Source organism: Anthonomus grandis, chromosome 5, assembly GCF_022605725.1.
Source record: "Anthonomus grandis grandis chromosome 5, icAntGran1.3, whole genome shotgun sequence".
In the NCBI taxonomy this organism is placed as follows: Eukaryota; Metazoa; Arthropoda; class Insecta; order Coleoptera; family Curculionidae; genus Anthonomus; species Anthonomus grandis.
The window spans coordinates 4,761,457-4,781,809 of record NC_065550.1 but is presented as its reverse complement, the minus strand read 5'-3'; the positions used below and the strand labels follow the sequence as shown (position 1 = coordinate 4,781,809).

At 30.9% G+C, this 20,353-nt stretch overlaps 1 protein-coding gene across 7 annotated transcripts in view; it reads left to right on the top strand.

Annotated features, from left to right (window-relative positions):
- The window catches only part of LOC126736366 (transcriptional regulator ATRX-like), a 292,446-nt gene that overhangs the window by 85,987 nt on the left and 186,106 nt on the right, over positions 1 to 20,353 (top strand). For all 7 annotated transcript variants that reach the window (XM_050440688.1, XM_050440690.1, XM_050440686.1 and 4 more), the window contains exons 14-17: positions 1,200 to 1,716; positions 12,713 to 12,858; positions 12,912 to 13,049; positions 13,107 to 13,177. In XM_050440688.1, the coding sequence (XP_050296645.1) occupies positions 1,200 to 1,716; positions 12,713 to 12,858; positions 12,912 to 13,049; positions 13,107 to 13,177 (872 nt within the window). The remainder of the gene's footprint in view (positions 1 to 1,199; positions 1,717 to 12,712; positions 12,859 to 12,911; positions 13,050 to 13,106; positions 13,178 to 20,353) is intronic.

Genomic DNA, 20,353 nt, shown 5'->3' with positions numbered 1-20,353 from the left:
TTTCTATCTGAACAAATTAAGATAAACAAAGATTTTTATAATTTTTTTGAAAACGAATCGACCGATTTAAAAAAATCAAACGTCAAAATAAAAGACTTCAAGAGACCTTTTAAATAAGCTATTACTCGATACCCCTTGTCATTTAAAATTTTTAAGGGGATGACCTTGGGGGGCAGAGGATGAAAGGGGGTGAAGTAATTTTAGGTTAGAGTCGTTGTCTCCCTTGACAAACCTTTTGACGTATTTCGGCGTTTTTTTTTTAAACAGTGGTTTTCGATAAATCCATGGTGGAAAGTTTTCAAATGAACACCCTGTATATACTTTTTTATTGTTTATAAGAGATACTATTAAATAGGTTAGTTAGGTTTATATTACTTGGTATATTTGTTAGGTTTGGTGAAAATGTAATGTTTGGCAAAGCGCTTACTTGTATTTCAATTCATAAGATATTTTGTGCTTTCCTGTTATTGGATTGCTTAGTCTATCTGTAGGAGGGCCTTGTGCTTAAAGAAATAAATACTGTTCACGAAATAAATATTAAATCTATGTGCAATATCAGCCTCCTGTATAATTATTTGATTTTCAAACTATTTCATTGGGCAAGCTTTGATTTTTTCCTAGCAAAAAAGCCTTCAGAATTTTCCAGAGTTCTTTTTGGTTATTTTTATTTAAATCTATGGTCTGCTCAAAAAATCTGTCCTTTTCCACTCTTATCTTGCTTACTATGTTATTTCTTATAGCCTTATATGCATTCCAAATGTTGTCGTTATTTTCTATGAGACTCCTTTTAAATAGTCGATCCCTTTCCTTTTTTCCTTCTTGAAAATAATATAATATACAAGGGGTACTGTTTATACAACCATGACTGTATATCTTGTAATAACCCATCGTAATAATCAGCACTTCCAATAACCTCAAGCCTTCACTATTAAGCTGCTGAGTTACTGTCTACAATCTTTTTGCTTAAATTATAGCTAACTGTAAAATTAGAAGCCACAACTTTCCAAACAACGTATCGTGTTGACGAAACTTGATGAAAGAACGTTGACATCTACATCTGTTATAACCAGAAATGGCAAAACTATCAAAATATTTTATTTTTTTGTTGCCAAATCTTCGATATTTTTCTATTTATCATTTTCCCACTCTATATTACCTTAACTGCAAATATAACTTTAGTATCTCTTTTTTATTTTTAGACTGTGTGACTTAACCGCATTGGAAAGGAGACATAAAAAACGAGTGCAGTCTAACCGAAGCTCCAGTTCCAATTCTACTTCTTCCAGTGACTCTGATAATTCTACTAGTTCAACAAATGCACCTAAATCAAAAGCCAAAACTCGTCGTCGTAAAGATTCCATATTTTCTGAACTGTCATGGAGTTATAATGAAGACTCTTCTCTGGAGGCAAATCACGGTTCATCTACGCATCTCAGTCCTTCAGTCCATCTGCTATCGGACAACGATGATGAATATGATTTGGTTCAAGCCTTAATGGACAATATTAGGGATAGTTCAGTGGAAAGAGATGATTCGTATAGCGATAATGCAGTTAGTAGTGATGATTCGCGTAAGAGAGCGGCTAAAAAAAGGAAGGAGAAAAGAGAAGCCGCTAAATTACTACAATCTGAGGAGTCCGCGGAGGGAAGTAATAAATCGAATACAGAAAGTGGAGACAGCAGTGGCAGTGATGACCAAAAAGAGAAAAAAACAAAGGTAATAAAGAACTGATTATTGAGGGATGATAACTGTATTAATATCTTAGAACATTGAAAGACTCGAATCAGTAAACAACAACTTTGTTTGAATTTAACATATTCTTAGGGGCAAGTTGGTGTTTTGTTAAAAAATACAAAAATATTCATCGATTCTCTGTTGTCAAGTTTACACACATTTTCAAAAGAGGACATTTTCAGCTATATATTAACACATATAACAATTTTTTTTTTATAAAAGGTAAAAAACACGAAATTTACAGCATCACAAATACATTTAATAAAATAACGAAGGTTACATGTTTCGTTACGTCGGCCAGTCTGGTAGGAAGATTTCTACTAGGATTAGTGAACACAAGACCCAATACAATAAATTTAAAAATACCGAAATCACAGTGACCAGATCAGCTTTTGCTAATCACCTTCTTGACTCCAAACATGATTTTCTCGACAGCCAAAATATAAAAATATTGCATCAATGCAACAAAAGTAAAAAACTAGACTTGTTGGAGACAATGGAGATTAGTAAAGCTTTCAAAAGCCCAGATCTGTCCTGTGTTAATGAAAGGTTTGATTTTGATGACCACCTAGTTTTTAATAACCTCAAGTGGTTCTAGACTCTTAAATGATGGTTAGATTTCTAAAATGTATAAAGTAATTTGATTGTTTAGTTGAGTTCTTTGTACATAGATAGTGCCACTTTATTGTAATCTTTGTTTACTTAAATATTAGGTATTTTGTGTATGTTATGGTAAGTTTTTGTTGAATTCTCCTTTTTTCGGGTTACATAATTTTAATTATTGTTTAGGTCTGATGATGCTCTAGTCGAGCGAAATATGTAACCTTCGTTATTTTATTAAATGTATTTGTGATGCTGTAGATTTCGTGTTTTTTACCTTTTATAAAAGTGTATGACCAGCATCTTTGGGATAATGGATGAGTTTTTCGAGTTACATATAACAATGTTAATTTAACTTTTATGTATTGGATTTTGCATTAAAAATAAAAAGTAGCAATGTGCCAAAACAAAAAATCATTTTTCTAAAATCAAAAATCGACGGGTGCGAGCGTTTTTGTTTTGTAAATCAAGAACCTCTAAAAACTAACGCTAAAAGTATTAAATACGTTTGAATTGCAATTGAATTCACTTTGCACTTTATTTATGTAGAATACCAGAATAAATGGTTAAATTAGATAGAAGGTCTTCTATTTGTAATTTTATTGGATATAATAATAATATTATAAATTTTGACTGATCAAATGCATTCTAATATTGACCACTAAATAAATGATGATCCATGTGAAAAAATAACCGTAAAAAAGTGTTGTAAGTAATTTTTTTGAAAATCTGCCATTGCAAGATTTTTCGTACTTGTTGGTTTCAACTTGATGAAACCCCGCCTCACTGTGGAGCAACAGCGTAACAAGAGAACTGCACGACATAAGCGATGATAGATGGTTTAGGCGTATGGAACTTTGGGATTGACCAGCAAGATAGCCAGATCTGATACCCCTTGATTTTTATTTGTATTTTTTGCCATACGGACTTTTTGCCATTTTAGTAAATGAAATATATTATTTTAATTTTCAATGGCTGTAAAGTTCTGATTAAATCAGGCTATGGGAAGTTAATCAAGATGATGATCTTTTAGAGTGATGTTTAAAAGTTAACCTTTTTAAGAACTTAAATAGCTAAGAAAGAAACAATTAGTTATTCCTCTGGTTTAAAAAAAAACACGCAAAATTATTTTTTTTCTCGAAAACTAGCTAGAAATAGGTATAGAGAAACATTATTAAAAAAGAAAACGACAAAACGAAACAGGGAATAAAAATGTCTAAAAATTTATAAGGTGTTCCATTTAAAAATTCAAAGATGTTGCCATTTTTCTTTATAAGCGGCAACGCTTCAGGGTTGCAAATATTTGAGAGCCATTGTCTGTTACCATGGCTACCAAATTTTCAGAAAAAGGCTACGTTCCGTTTTCCATATACGGCTAACGTACCATCGGTCGTCAATCACCCTGTAAATAGCATAAAAATCTTAATAAATAATAAATAAATAAATAAATAATGACTTTTATTAAAATAAAAATCTACGCAATGAATAAATGATAATACAATACCTCATTTCTGTTTTAATGCAGTTTAAGTCTGGCGCAAGTTTTGTTTAAAGCTACTCAACTGAACCAGACATAAACACTTTAATAATAATTATTAGGAGAGCTAGTGAACCCTCCGACTAACGGTCTTCCTGTAAGGCTAGAAATTTGTGGAGTGATGAGTCATAGTACACCAAGGCCAACAACAATGACCTGGCAGGCATCAGCCCTGCACGCCATTAGCCCTTTTATTTTTTTAAATGTAAAATAAATAAGATAAAAAAACTTACTTCTGTAAGCTTCAAAATTTAATAGTTTGTTTATTGATAATTGTGGAAAAAAATTGACAGGCGATTTTAGTAAGCAAAAGTATCTACCAGGTGAATTGAAAGGTGCATAGTTTAGGGGGTGAAATAAACTTTCTCCTGTAAAGTTGAAATTTAAGTATGTGTTTGAGTAAGTCTTTTCAAATAAATGTGTACAATGACAGGCGATTGTGAACAGCATAAGACCTTGACAGGCGAGGGGAAAGATGCTGAGAGCGTGCGAGTAAGAGGCGTAACGTGAATGCATATAGTGTGAATGTCACTAAATAAAATTAAAAATTATAGATGCAATATTTTTTATTAATTGTTTCGTAATCTACATTATTTTTTACATTAATTATCATCATCATCTGACACTTCTTCACTACTACTTCTTCCATCATAATCCGACTCTTCGATATCGTTTTCCTCCTCTGAAAAGAAAAAAAAAATTAATTAATTAATAATGTTATTAAGAATTGAATATCGCGCTCAATTATGTAAGACTGTATATTGAATCTTATTAAATCAAATAACTGTGTGTTACCTGAAATGTAATCTTCAGTTTCAGTTGACTGTGCTTTGGCAGTCTCAGCATTAGTAGGGTCTTGTAAAAGTATGTCGTATACAGACGCAGGAACTGTATGTCCCTCAAACCAATTGAAATCGTAGTGACCATCGATTAAGTTCCAACCATTATTTTCACGTTGGTTCCTTTAAATGACTAATCCGCCAGATATTTGAAATATATGCAGCTCTTAATAATTGTTGTTGCAGTTCGCGTTGGCACGGAGGTAGATTTGATGAATCATAACTTATTATTTTTTGCATAAATATGTTGATATTTTTCGTGTCATATGTGGCAAGGAACTTCTCATAACGTGCGTTATCCAATCTTTGACATTTTGATCCGTACATTTGGCACACAAATTTCTCAAGTATTGAAAAAATATCTTCTTTCTCCTCTATTATTTCTACACTTCCTAACGCTGCAAATGCCTTTTGATACTGATGAGATTTTTCTAATATTTTAAAAGGTCTTCTTTTTCCTCTTCTTAAAACCGACGGGTTAAAATCACAACCGGTCAATGCATGAAATCCTGGTAAGCTTTGATATACCGAGGGTCATAATTTTTCATACAATTCAGAAACATTTATCCATTTTTTGAAATTGTTGGTGCCATATTCCATGTAGATTTTTAAATGATTATTGCGGAGATGGTCCATGTTGCCGAGCATAAGTATTAAAATGTCTGTGTCGCACGTTTTTATTAACACGTCGGATACATCTTCATCCATTTGGCATATATGGTATATTATTTTTGTATCGGCTTCCTCATGATGTTGGCATGATAAATTTTCGTTGACATTGAAGATAACAGAGTTGTTGTGGACACTAAAAGTATGGCATTCTTTGTAATTTAAATTTATTATGGTATTCCCGATGAATGTTGTCATTTCAATAGAGCTCCAGTGTGTAATTAAAAAATCCACAAAAGCTTCTTTGAATTGTACATTGCGAAGTTCTTTAATGAAATCAACAGGTCTAACTTGTTCTGGACCAGTAATTAAATAATTTTATTCCGTACTTCATGGCGTTGGGCTCATTCATAATCTTTAATGGGCGACGAAAAATATTGGTCGAAAATAACATCAACTCGTGAAGCATGTGTAGCTGTTAATATCGACATAATTTTTTTCGAAATACCACTGATCGTTTTTGGGATATTTTTAAATGTATGCAGCAAGAAGAATCCATCGAAAATAACAACATCAAAACGTCCTGGTACTTCGTCACTGCTAACGTTTGCCTTCAAATCTTTAACCATTACTGATTTTTGAGTTTTATGTATTGTTCCATCTTCATGACACAGTAACATTGGAACATGTGTAATGGGGTATGATAATGTTTTTTCTACATCGATCTCACATTTCATTGACAGCGCTAGCAGACGGCCAAATAAATCACGTTGGACGCGGATTTCATGAACCTTACCACCTGCTTTGATTTAGTTCTTCTTTTTTTCAGAGGCAAAATTCATAATTTTCACCTGTTTAATTGTTTCTTCAAATCTTTTTCCATTCAGTGAACATTCGGTAATAAACTTTTTTTTCCACTTTTCGCCTGATTCTATAAAATTTAATAAATAATCTTGTACTGCGATCGAAGCTACTGCACCATTGCCAATATTATACAAACATTCTTTGTCTAGATTGAAATTAAATGGATTCGAAAATCTTTCGAAAGTATTTATGAACTTCCACAATTGAGCAGAATCTCTTTTTATTGCATGTTCTTCTAGGCCCGCTGATACATCATTTTTCCTTTGTAAACCTGTAATGTCCATTGTGTGGGATATTATTGTTGTTCTTATACCGTGACTTCTAGCCCATCGCTGACGAGCAGAAATAGAATTTGTAAACTAAATCACACCGGTTAATCTTCTGCCTGCGTCAGCATTAATGGTTTGTTCAAGGGCTAAATCTGTTGGCTGTCTAGAGAAAGATTTATCAGTTCGTTTGACTCCGAGGTATCCTTCTTTCATGAATTTTTCAATTGATGGGTGTGTAAGTCCCACTTTCAACAAAGTATCGTGATATTTTACCAATCATCGCGAATAATTGGGTTGATTTGTAACAAAAAATATACTTGCTATTTTTGACAAAATATATTTGTACAAAGAAATGTTTCCAGCCCTTATGCTTTGACTCAGTAACTGATAGTAATGAACAAGATCCATATAAGCTACATAAACTTAAATTACATTAAAAAAAATTAAATTTAACTTGAATGAATGATAAATTTAAATATAAATTATAAAATTTTATTGTTTTGATAAAAAAATTAAACAAGGAAGGATATATTTTACAAAATGTACCCGATTCAAGGTAATTTGACTTGAAATGTACCTTTGTACCATTAAAATAAAAATGTACCGAATTGCTTACCATTAGATAAACGGTCTTACTCACACTATGTGCATTCACGTTACGCCTCTTACTCGCACGCTCTCAGCATCTTTCCCCTCGCCTGTCAAGGTCTTATGCTGTTCAGAACCGCCTGTCATTGTACACATTTATTTGAAAAGACTTACTCAAACACATACTTAAATTTCAACTTTACAGGAGAAAGTTTATTTCACCCCCTAAACTATGCACCTTTCAATTCACCTGGTAGATACTTTTGCTTACTAAAATCGCCTGTTAATTTTTTTCCATAATTATCAATAAACAAACTAAATTGTATTGAATTTTGAAGCTTACAGAAGTAAGTTTTTTTATCTTATTTATTTTACATTTTAAAAAATAAAAGGGCTAATGGCGTGCAGGGCTGATGCCTGCCAGGTCATTGTTATTGGCCTTGGTGTACTATGACTCTCTATGACAAATTTCTAGCCTTACAGGAAGACCGTTAGTCTGAGGGTTCACTAGCTCTTGGACTAAATTTAGATATATCTATTAGCTAAACTAAAATAAGAAATATATAAATTTTACCTAAATTACTACACTATTAGTTCATTGATTCTTTGATTACACAGAAAATATATTAAAAACAATAATTTTTAGATAAGAAAAAAAAAATATATACATGCAAATATTCCAATAATCTTAAGGTTAAAGAAATGTTAATATTATTATTAAATTTGGTTACTTTGATTTAATAAGTAAGTCTTGTACTTTCTCTTGAAATTTTTAGGGCTTACAGTAAAATAACATTCCGGTATTGAATTGTATTGCGTTACAGCGTTATATGAAAAGGATCGCCGGAAAATTGCAGTGCTATGCAGCGGCATAGCAATTTTTTTTACATTTCTAGTATCAACATTGTGAATGGTATTTCGAATTACTAAATGCTCTTTTATTGAATTGCGAGAAGACAGATTATTACATATTATTTTGTCTTTAACCACCCAAGGTCCTTATATAAGTGTGAAATATGATCAAATTTGCGCAAACCACAGATAAACCTCAAGCAAGCATTCTGCACCTTCTGTAGGCGATTTTTGCTCTCCAAAATCCAAAGCAAAACCATAAATGTAGTCACAGTATGTAAAATTAGATAACACAAGAGTTTCACATAAGCTTTTTTTAAGGGATTTACTTAATATGTGCCTATTAGGGTATAAAATTTTCAAAGAAAAAAATGATTTTTGTATAAGTTTTCTTAAATGTTCTTGAAATCTTAGTTGAATATCGGTAACAACCCCCAAGTTTTTAGTACTGTGGATAAATGTTATTTTGAATTATTTATAAATATATTTAAATTATTCTTGAAAAACTTTTTTTTTGTTACCAAAAACCATAACATAAGATTTTTCCAGATTAAGCTTTAAATTTTTTGATGAAGGGGCCCAAAATTGATCTCTGGTGAACGCCAGATGCTATAGCTGCTCTATCAGAAAAAAATATTATTACAGCACAGCGATTGGAATCTGTTGGATAGATATTTTATACGCATACAAGATTCCTTGTAAAATCCATAATATTGCAATTTGGCCACCAACAGATCGTGATTTACAGTGTCAAATCCTTGTCAAATGCCTTCGAAAAGTCCAACAACACCAAAATTGTCATAATTTTTTATCTTGTGCTCTAAATATATAACAATACTAATAATAATAATAATAATAATAATTTATTCAACATAAGAAATACATGCTTAATACAGGACAGATGTAAACAAAATTAATTTGTAGTACCAATACAATAAAGTACACCTAGGTGCAAGCACCTGTATGTGTATAACTTAAAATTAATTATATTACTATACAATATAATTATATTTACTAGGGGCCCCATACCACTAATTTACATAAACCTGAGGGTAGTGCATTTAAAACACAGGTAAAACAACTATAAGACACAAATATTAAAAATTTCAGAAGAAAAGGAAAACGTTAATAGTTATTTATAGGTCAATTAAGGCATCATAACTTTCATAGATAAATCTTTTACAAAGTTCTGAAAATGTTTGGTCCTTTTACAGAATTACATCTTTGGCTTCCATCGAATCTGCGAAATGGTACATTAAAATGTCTTTCAGTTAGTTGTCTGGTTTCATGGTGGTGACTTATGTAGTTTTTATTTTTAAGTTTATACCAGAATACACAACTGGAGTATAGATATAAGGATCTGATATTAAGTATTTTGGTATCATACAAGAGCGAGGTGGGGTACAATCTGTCTTTTTTATAGATTATTTTGATAATATAATTTTGAACAGTTTTTAAGGATTCAAGAGCATTATTGTAGAGTCCACCCCAGGTCACTATACCATAGCATATCAGAGATTCCACAAATGATTGTTACAACATTATTAAAGTTTTTTTATCCAATATATTTCTAATAAGAAAAGATTTATGAATTAAGCTTTTCAGTTTAGATGTTAAGTTTTGAATGTGTGGTGTCCATTTTAATTTTTTGTCTATTATTATACCTTGATGTTTAGTGTTTTCTATTTATTTTATAAAAAAGTTTTGTTGTTCATCAATAAATATTTCCTTAAAATTTGGCCGATTTGCGTCTGTTAGAGAAAAGGCGACATAAACAGTTTTTAAGATATTTAGAGACAATTTATACTTGTTTAACCACATCTTTACCTTCCTCATGCCATTTATGAGTTTCGTTCTTACAAGAGTCCAAGTAACATCCTTAAATACAAGAACTGTGTCATCTCAGGGTCACTCAGGGAATCTCTAATTTTTACCATTTGCTTTCTTTCTTGTAGATAGTTGTTAAAGAGCCCCAACACTACACCCCTAATTCCATATCTTTCAAGATCATGAAGTAACTTAGAATGGGGTACAGTGTCGAAGGCCTTTCCTAGATCCATAAAAACCGCAACACATTTTTTTCCCTGCTCCACTCCATATTTTGTGTTTTCTATTAGACTATAAATTGCATCATTTGTACCAGTTTTTTTTTGAAAACCAAATTGATTTTTGTTAAGTACGTTATTTTTATTTAGGTAGTCATATAATCTTTCTTTTAAGCATTTTTCAAAAATTTTTCCAAATGTATTTATTAAGCTTATTGTTCTATAGTTAGAAACATCACTCTTACTTCCTTTTTTGTAAATTGGTGTAATAATTGAAGTTTTGAGTTCTTCAGGTATCTTTGCTGATGAGAAAATAAGGTTAAATATATATTTAAGTGGTTCAACAGTATATGGATGACACAGCTTTACCATCTCAGAAGTTATGCTATCTGGACCTGGGGAACTGTTTTTCTTTAAATTAATATGAAGTATTAGTTAATTTTTTTGTTATAGGCTTTAACGACATGGAGTTTAAGAAAGATGGATAATTTAGATTAAGCTTTGTGGTTGTATCAGGAATTTGACATGCCATACTAGTTCCTTTTAGAGAAATATTCATTACAAAAATTGGCCATCTCTGTGTCATTTTCAAAGTTTTTATTATTTAGATCTTTTATATAAATGTCTCGGTTGAATTTAACTTTAGTTTTTTTATTTTCTCTATTTCCTGTTGTGAGGTACATTTGATGATTATTCCACCATACTTGATGTTGCGCGTAGCTTTTATGCCCACTTGTAATTTAGCCGGGTGGATGTTTTTGTCGAGTTCTGCCCGTGTTGTATTCGCATCTTGAGTTCCCCTAGGCTTAACTATAACTGCCGGAATGTTTTTTTCGAATGATTTTGGTCTGGTCACATTGTTTTTTCCCTGAACGACCTCGGAAAAGAGGGTTTGTTTTTGTTTACTTTCTAGGTTATGTAGTTTTTCCTTAAGAAATTGTTTTTTTTCCTGTAGTAAAGAGTTTTTATCCTGTGTTTCTTTAATTAACTCATTTAGTAATGTCACTTCCCTTGTTTTGAAGTTGAGTTCTTTTATTAGATTTGATATACAGACTAGGCTTTATTAGATTTGATATTATCCAGTATATTTATTAAAGCTACCGATGTGTAATGTTATTGTTCATGCAATACCCGTACATTTACTCATACAGAATTCTTTCAACAATTTTTGACAAAGCCGGAAGGATACTGATAATGCGAAGTTTATTAAAGCCACTGGGATTTGGTGTTTTCGGCAGCGGTTTTCATACAGAAATTTTCCATTGATCGGGAAAGTAGCCAATCTCTATACAGCAATTTATGATATGGGTTATATACATATCAATATAAGGACTGCAATATTTCAGCATTAGTGGTGATACTTCATCTACTCCAGTAGCATTACTCTTCATATTATTTAATATTCTATGAACTGTCGATGCATCTGATACTCTGAAATTAAATTTTAAATTATTGTCGTAAAAATTATTTGAATAAAAGTTAATTTTATTTGTGCAGTTCGATTGATTTTGTAAGTATGTGGCAAAATAGTTATTGATATAATTGGGATTTGTCAAATTTTGTGATATTTCAAAATTTTTATTTGTGCCAACCTTTAAGTTTTTTAAGGCTGCCCAAGTTTTCTTTGAATTGCCACTCATCGAGTCCAAGTACTTCTTCTTTTCTTTTCTTATTGCAGCTAGAGTAAAATTTCTTAACTTTTTGTATGTTACCCAGTCCAAATCGAGTTTAGATCTTTTAAATTTTTGTAACGCCTTATCCCTTAAATATTTTTAAATTTTCATTTATCCATGGAGCCTTAGGTTTGGTTATAAGAGACTCTTGACAGGCGCACGATGATCAAATAAGGTTAAAATTAATTTTTTTAAAATAAGTGTTTTCGGGTCAATATTAGTTGCATATAATATGTTATCCTACAATTCCTTATATTAATGATTGGGATATAATAAAACATAAGTAAAATCTGTATTGTTGTGACGAATTCATAATGAGTTACTTATTATATTGGGTATTACGTCACTTATAGCAAAAATCAATTTAGAAATTTTTATCTCACACACTCAAAAATTGAAAAGAAGAAGAAAATAGACTTATTCACGTATTTAAAAGAAATATGAACTCAAATCTGTAACGATACCGTTCGATATACTTAATTTAATTTAAGTTCAATAAGTTTTAAATACAATAATTTAATTGAGGTATAATAGATTTTTTATATACCTAGGAGCTGAGGTTCAATCTATTAATCTCTGAGCTCGTTTCTTCTTTTCAATATCCTACCTAACTTTGTTATGAATATTAAAATTAAAAAACAACAAGAAGACCTACTTTTTTAAAATATACCTAATTTGAACCAACGTTTCGGTAGTTATATCTACTACCGTTATCAAGATAATTAAAATTAAATTAAATTAAAAATAAAAAATACTTATTTTTCAAATTTTCAGCTATGTAGTATCAGCAAAATTTCTTCCTAATTCGAAAATACTTTATATACTTTTTTATATGATTTATTAATAGTTTGACCAACTAAATTGAGTAAACAAACTAAACTAATCAATTTTTGAGCGTGTGAGATAAAAAATTTCTAAATTGATTTTCGCTATAAGTGACGTAATACCCAATATAATAAGTAACTCGTAATAAAACATTTAAGACTATATTTAATAATCTAAGAATTTATTACGTGACATTATCCAAAATGTCATAATTTCTTTCCTTATTAAAGTAATATTTTAATCGTTAAAGTATTTGGTTTTAACTTTTTTTTTCCAGGTAGTCGATCTGGACTCGAGCGATGAAGAAGATTTTGTGGGAGTTCGAAAATCTAGGCCAGCTTGGAAACGCGATCCTCTTTTAACGGGCAAACTTACAAGCTCGAGTGATAGCGAGGACGATTTTTCGAAAGAGCCAAAAAGGAGGTGAGTATTTTTCTGATAAAATCTTCTATTTTTGTGTCATGATATTGTTTTAGGACACGGAGACTTCGTCGAAAAAAAAATAATAGTGGTTCGTCTGAGGATGAAGAAGGGGAAGAAAACCCTGCAAAATCTAAAAAGAAGATTTTATTCTCAGATTTAAATGAATCCAGTGATTCTGATGATTCGGATATGTAAGCTTATAATATATCATTTTATATTGATGATACTTTATGAATAACTGTTTTCAGACCTGAAAAGGACAAAACTCCACAGAAACCGATCTTGATTACGGATGATGAAGATACACCAAGCAAAAAAGGTAAGCTAATTTGACTCAATATCAAAGCATTATGAATTGCATAAAATCATGTTTATTTTCTTATTTAACATTTTCTGCTGTAATTTTTGAGATTCCTGCACTAAACATAAAAAATTGACCCTGTTTATATTATATTACTTTGTATTTAGTTTTTTTAATTTTTTATCTATACAATTTTTTCTATGTTGATATAATATTATTCAGTGAGTATTTTCTAATTTGTGAAAAGAATTAGTAAAAAACGGCCGGAATTAAAAAAAACCTTCGTATTGAAATGTCAACGTTTCGACTTTTATAGGCTTCATTGCATAATTTTTTTCTGTTTCTTAAAAAAAATACAGTATAAATATTAATTTAACTTATTTGTATTGGATTTCGCATTAAAAATAAAAAGCAGAAATAAATATAATTTATTCTAAGAGCAAAAATAACATCTTCAAACCAAAAAAAAAATTAACTTTTTTATTCCTAAAACCGCTTCTAAAAAATTGGAGTGGCAACACCGCAAGCAATAATAGCTCAGTGATGCGCGAAATGTCATCTTGTCGGCTTACACTCGGCATTTATGAAGTTCTGTATTTTTTCTTTAGTTTTTGATTAAAAAAGGAAAAAGGTTGCGATGGTAAAAACTTGTGTCACACCATGGAAAAAAAGACGATTTAAGTCGATTTTCTCGCAAGGAAATACCATTACTGTCATAACATCATATCAAGGAAGAACCATCATCATGTTACAATATGAATCTGGTGTTGAAGATGTTGGAATTTCTGATCATTTTCTGACATATTGCAATATTAAAACAACTAAAAAAAACAAAAAACCTGTATGTTTTCAGTCTTAGAATTATTAAATGAGTTTTTAAATCTTACGCCCTTTCATAATATAATTTATTTACAAACTGTTAATGAAAAGGTTGCGGTTCTTAATAATAATTTTTTAATTAATATATTTGATGTTTTGGCGCCTGTGGTTCAATTTAAGTTTAAAAAACAAAAACCACCATGGTTAACTTTTACTATTAGAAAAATGATAACCTTAAAAGGCACGGCATATAAAAAAGACCAAAAGACAAAAACTGATGCAAACTGGAATTCCTACAAACAAATTAAAAATCAAACTAATGTTGCAATTCGTCAAGAGAAGAGACAGTATCTTGGTCATGCGGTGTCCTCTAGTTTTAATAACAAAAAACTTTTTGGCAAAACCTTAAAAAACCTTAACATTTATTCTAATAATATAGCCAGCCAAATACCTGAGCATTTAAATATTTCTAAGAATATAAATAATCATTTTTTCAAACATCAGTACAAAATAACCCAATAGATGTAGAACTTTTAGAGTTTTACAGAAACAATCAAAAACTTGAGATGCCAACAACTAAATTTAATTTTCGTGTCGTATCCACCGATGTTGTGCGAAAGTATTTGTTTGAAATAAAGTCGCTTGCTACCTTATCGGATCAAATAAATCTTGGTATGTTGCTATTGTGTGTGGATACGATTTTGCCGTACATAGTTCATATTGTCAATTCTTGTATTTTAGAAAATTGTTTTCCCGATGTTTGGAAGGTGTCAAAGATTTATTCACTTTTGAAAAAACAAAATATTAATGATTACAATGATCTTATGCCCATAAGTATATTGCCAGTTTTATCCAAGGTTATGGAGAAGATAATGAATGCTCAGATAAGGGAGTATTTTGATTCCCACAAAATCTTACCAGAATATCAGTCAGGGTTTAGATCGGGGTTTGGCTTGTACAGCCAAACTGTACGATACTTACGGAACTGTTGCTGTATACCCATATTTTAAAACATTTCAAAAGTAGCATTTCATCAAAAAATGTGTCCACAATAAAACCAAGTAATCAACCTGGACTTCTAGATACTGACTGTGATAGGGATTATTTTTTATAGATAAATACACAGAAGATGAAGCTCACTCACATTCTATAAATAACATTGAAAATAAGCATGCGAAAAGTTTCAGTAGTTTTATTTTAAATATACGGTCTCTAAGAAATAAAATGGACGAGCTTCATCTTTTACTTGATTCATGTGATTTTCCTGATATTGTATTACTAACTGAGCACTGGTTAAAGCCTAAAGAATGTTTCCTAATATCTGATTATATTCCTATATCAATTTTTTGTCGGCAACACTCCATACATGGAGGAACAGCTATTTTAGTTAAACAAACAATTGAAGCTTTTTTCTGTAAAATTAATAAGTATGATAGCTTTCTGTTGGAGAAGGTTTTTGAATTCTCCCTTTGTTTTTGTAAGCGATTTAATTTATATGTTCTTTGTGTTTATAGACCACCCACATGAGATATTGGTATGTTCCTGGACAAACTTGATTCTCTATTATCCCAATTGTCTCTACACTCCATAGTTATATTGGCTGGTGACTTTAATATTAACTTCACTGATGTAAGCTTGCCATCATATCATACATCCCTTTTAAGTATATTAGAATCTTATGACTTGAAGATGCATGTTCTTTCACCCACACGTATAACATCCTCATCTGCAACTACTATTGATTATTTGTGTACAAATTTAAATGATGTGTCATGTAGAGTACTCTCATCTGGTATTTCTGACCATGAAGTCATTCTCGCTAGGATTCCATGCAACACTGTATTTCATTCATCTCATTATAATATAGGAAGAATTTTCAGCAGAGCAAATTTTAATCCTTTTTCTTCTACTACAGCTTTGGTTAATTGGAATGCAGTTGAAATGGCTCCTGACCCGTTTACTTTGTTATTTCATGTGCTATGTGACAGGATCAATCAGTGTTTTCCTAAAAAGAGGCTTAAAATGAAAAATAGAAAACCATGGGTCACAGCAGGCTTCAGAACTTCAGCTAAAAACCTCCTTTTTGTGGCTAAGTTGTGCAAGTATACAACTAATGCAAACATTATTCTTTATCATCACAAATGTCGTAGTCTATACAGAAAGACGATAAAAGCAGCAAATGTTAAATATTATAGATATAGTGACCGCTTGAATGTGTCCTCAAATAGGCAGAGAGAATGTTGGTCAATTTTAAATGACTTCAGGCATTCTCACAGGAAAGTTTCAGAACCAGAAGTAAGACCAAATAGTTTAAATGATTATTACTGTAATGTTCCTCATTTATTGCTCAAGGATTTGAATACTAATATTGATCCTTTGCATTATATTCAACAAGTGTCAGTTCAAAATTCTTTTTTCTTTTATCCTGTTAGTCTTACTGACGTTAGAGATGCAATTAAAAGCTTAAAAAACCATAAATCAGCTGGGGCTGATGGGATATCATTAAAATTACTACTCCTTTTGCCTGACTCGCATCAGTGGCGAAGCGTACGAGTAGACAAAGTAGAAAAAAAAAATACTTTTATTACCATTCAAAATTATTAAACATTATTACAGAATATACGAAACTAAATTCCATGAATATACAAATAATTCAAAATTACAACAATTTGTTTGGTAATCGGAGTGCAACGCGATTTTTATAAAAAAAAAACCGATACACATGCAAATACATAGATTACTTGTACATGTGCTGTACAACCCGTGTTCCTAAATAAACTATTTTCTAAAAAACGTAATATGTATTTACAATAAGGTCCATACCAAAATCAGAAGGGACAATATATGCATTTTACAATGAACTAGCGAGTGGCTATGAAGCTGGGCAAAAAGAAAAACAAAAAAAAAAACAAAAGAATCCAAAGACGAGCGAGAACGGTATAGGGGCGGGCACGAAGGGTAGATAACAGGCGAGTGAGAATTTAATTTTAATGTAAATATTTGCAATTAGCAAGATCAGGTGTGCAGAACATTAATTAAAACAAAAATACCATTTTATAAAATACGGTCACATTAGGTTACCATAATTTGCGTGTTTAAGAGATATTTTTTTAAGTTTATAATAAATTTTTTAGGCGAACATTCCTTTATATAAATAGGTAGTTCATTCCACATCCGAATGCCCATATATAAAAAAGATTTTTTAAAGGTTGCTGTTCTATGTAAAGGAATTCTAAGCAAATGGGGATTTCTTGTATTATAAGGAATATCTTGATTAAAAAATAAATTTCTTAAATTTGCAGGCTGTCCGGTTTTCATTATTTTATAAATTAAATTAAACATATGCTTCTATTGTTATATCAATCAAGCAAATATCCTTCTATTGCTCATATTCAGAATTAAATTAGAATTTAAATATGGAGTTATGCGGTTTCTAGAGGCAATATTAAATGAATATCTCATGCAACTATTCTGAAGTGTTTGTATTTTGTTCGATAAGTAGTTAGTTAAAGAATCGCCGTATATAATATCCCCATAGTCAAGTAATGAAAGAACTAGTGTATCACACAGCCAATATTTTATTTTTGAAGGCAACATTTTCTTATACTGATAAAGGCCCTTTAATCTGATGTAGGCGGCTTGAAGTTTGACTTTAATATGGGAAGTAAAGTTAAGATTTGAATCAATAATTACACCTAAATTACGTTTTTCAGTTACTACTGGAACAGACTCGCCTTTAACAACTACTTTAAATCTGTTTGAAACCTCTTGCAGCTGACTCTTGTTATGTGTTACAAACATTACACACGATTTTGATGCGTTAAGTTTTAAGTTGTGATTCTCAGTAAACACGGCCAAGCTTTGTAGATCAGTATTTATTTTATTTTGGGTCTCATGCAGACCTGGAGTATCAAAAGCAATATATACCTGGGAATCGTCAGCATACTGTTGGAGTTTTGAATTTTGAAGACACTTTTCCATATCAGCCACATAGAGAGAAAACAGCAACGGTCCTAATATGGATCCTTGTGGAACACCCATGGTAAGAGGCAAGAAGTTGGAGAACTCATAATTTGACTTTTTGATTACCCGAACGCAGTGAGACCGACCCTCAAGATAAGATTGGAAAAATATAATGGCATTTGTAGACAACCCAAAATAGTGTAATTTAGCTAATAGTAATTTATGATCAATGGTGTCGAATGCTTTACTAAAATCAAGTAGGGTTAAGCAAGTTATCTGTTTTTTGTCTTCTTTAACTCTAATATCATTAATAAGGCTTATGAGACTTGTTGTAGTACTAAAAGATTTTCGAAATCCCGACTGACTATCAGGAATTATTTTAAACTTATATAAATATTTTGAGAGTTCATTATAAATGTGACGTTCTAATATTTTTGATATAACTGGTAAAATGCTTATTGGTCTTATGTCTTTAAATTCTTCAGGGGAGGAAATTTTAGGTAAAGGAATAAGAATAGCTTGTTTCCATTCACTAGGATAAATTTTCTGCAAAATACAACTATTAATAATATTAACTAAAGCCTCTAAACAATAAGGAAGACATATATTTAAATCTTTAATACAAATTCCATCAACTCCCATTGCATTACTTCCAATGTTTTTTATAATATTCGCAGTTTTTTCCTCATCAATTAAATTGATATAAAACTCTTCCTGATTAACATTTAGTTTATTATTTTTGTAGAAGTCAATTTTTTCATTTGAGGTTGATTTTGTAAAAGCCACGGAGTTAGAAAAAAATGAGTTTAGGTCAACTGCATTATTTAGTGTTTCTGGTAAAGGATTGGTTTTAGTTTTTGTAAAATTAAGTTTTTTAGCGGTATTCCAAAAATCTTTACCTTTTTTTAAGGAAAATTGTTTGAAATATGCCGCTTTCTCTCTACTTATGGCATGTTTAGTGAAATTTCGAAGCTGTCTGTAGTAATTTAAACTCCCAGGAGTTTTCTGTTTTAAATATTTGTGACGTGCCTTATCTCTAAGTTTCATTAAAAATTTTATATTGCTCGTGATCCAGGGAGTAAAAGGTTTTTCTTGTAATATTTTAGTTTTAAAAGGTGCATATTTATTAATTAAGTAAGTAATATTATTTTTTAGTATTGCAATTTTTTCACTAATATTATAAGTATAATATATATCATGCCACGGGAGTTGTTCTGCCTCATTTTTAAAAGCTATGGTATTAGTTTTAGTCACGATATTTTATAACTTTTTTGTATGCTTGATATTTAGGAATATTTAGCTCTATATATGTTAGGTTATGATCAGTTACACTCTCTGGCATGTATACAGATTTGGCATTTATGTATTCAAGGTTATCACTAATTATTATTAGATCCAAAAGGGTAGATGTATTTGAGGAAATATTTATTCTAGTTGGATCCATTATTTTCTGAGAAAGATTAAACGTTTCTAAAGTATTTTTAAATTTTTGAGTAATTGTAGTTTGTTTTAATAAGTCTATATTAAAGTCACCAAAAAGAATTACACTATCATAATATGGTACAGAGACACTTAACATGTCCTCAAAAAAATCAAGAAACCTAGATGTATTCGTAGAAGGAGGCTTGTATAAGTTTGTAACAAGGATATTTTTTTTATTTAACGTAAATTTAAAACTGAGATATTCAAAGTCATCTGTGGCATCTTCAAATGTGACTAACGAAAATTTTATATGTTTTTTTACGTAAATGCCCAAACCTCCTCCACGAGAACACCGATCTTTTCTTAAAAAATTGTATCCTGGAATATTAAAATATAAAGTGTTATCCTCAGGAGTAAGCCATGTTTCTGAAATCCCCAATATATCAAAATTAAAGTCAGAGGCATAATTTACAAATTCATCAAAGCCTGTTTTTATAGAACGTATGTTTACGTGACTAACACTGAACACAGTGTGCACCTGCTGATCTTGCATGGTACTATCATTCGCCATCACAGAATAAATACCCCAAACCACCCCACCGACCGCGCTCGCCAAAGTTTCCGCCCATTAAAAGCCATATAGAAAGCCAACCACTCCCCAAATGTAATACAAAAAATAAAAAATATATATTTTTTATTTTTTGTATTACACTATCTACCCAAAATTATCCAGTTGTCATTAATTTATCACGTAATTATTTCATGTAATTGTTGAATTAAAATTTTAAAAAAAATTAACACAGAACGTAGTCGCTATCTTTACTAATATTATATAGTATCTAAACATGATTAATCCGAAGGCGCGCCCCGCCTGCCGCACCGATTAAGATAAAAATACAGAGCTGACACACAATTAATGTATACGAGCCCACCGAACATAAACTAGAATAGAAGGATCACTCTAAGCGCCGCCCAAAATGTTGCCTTTCT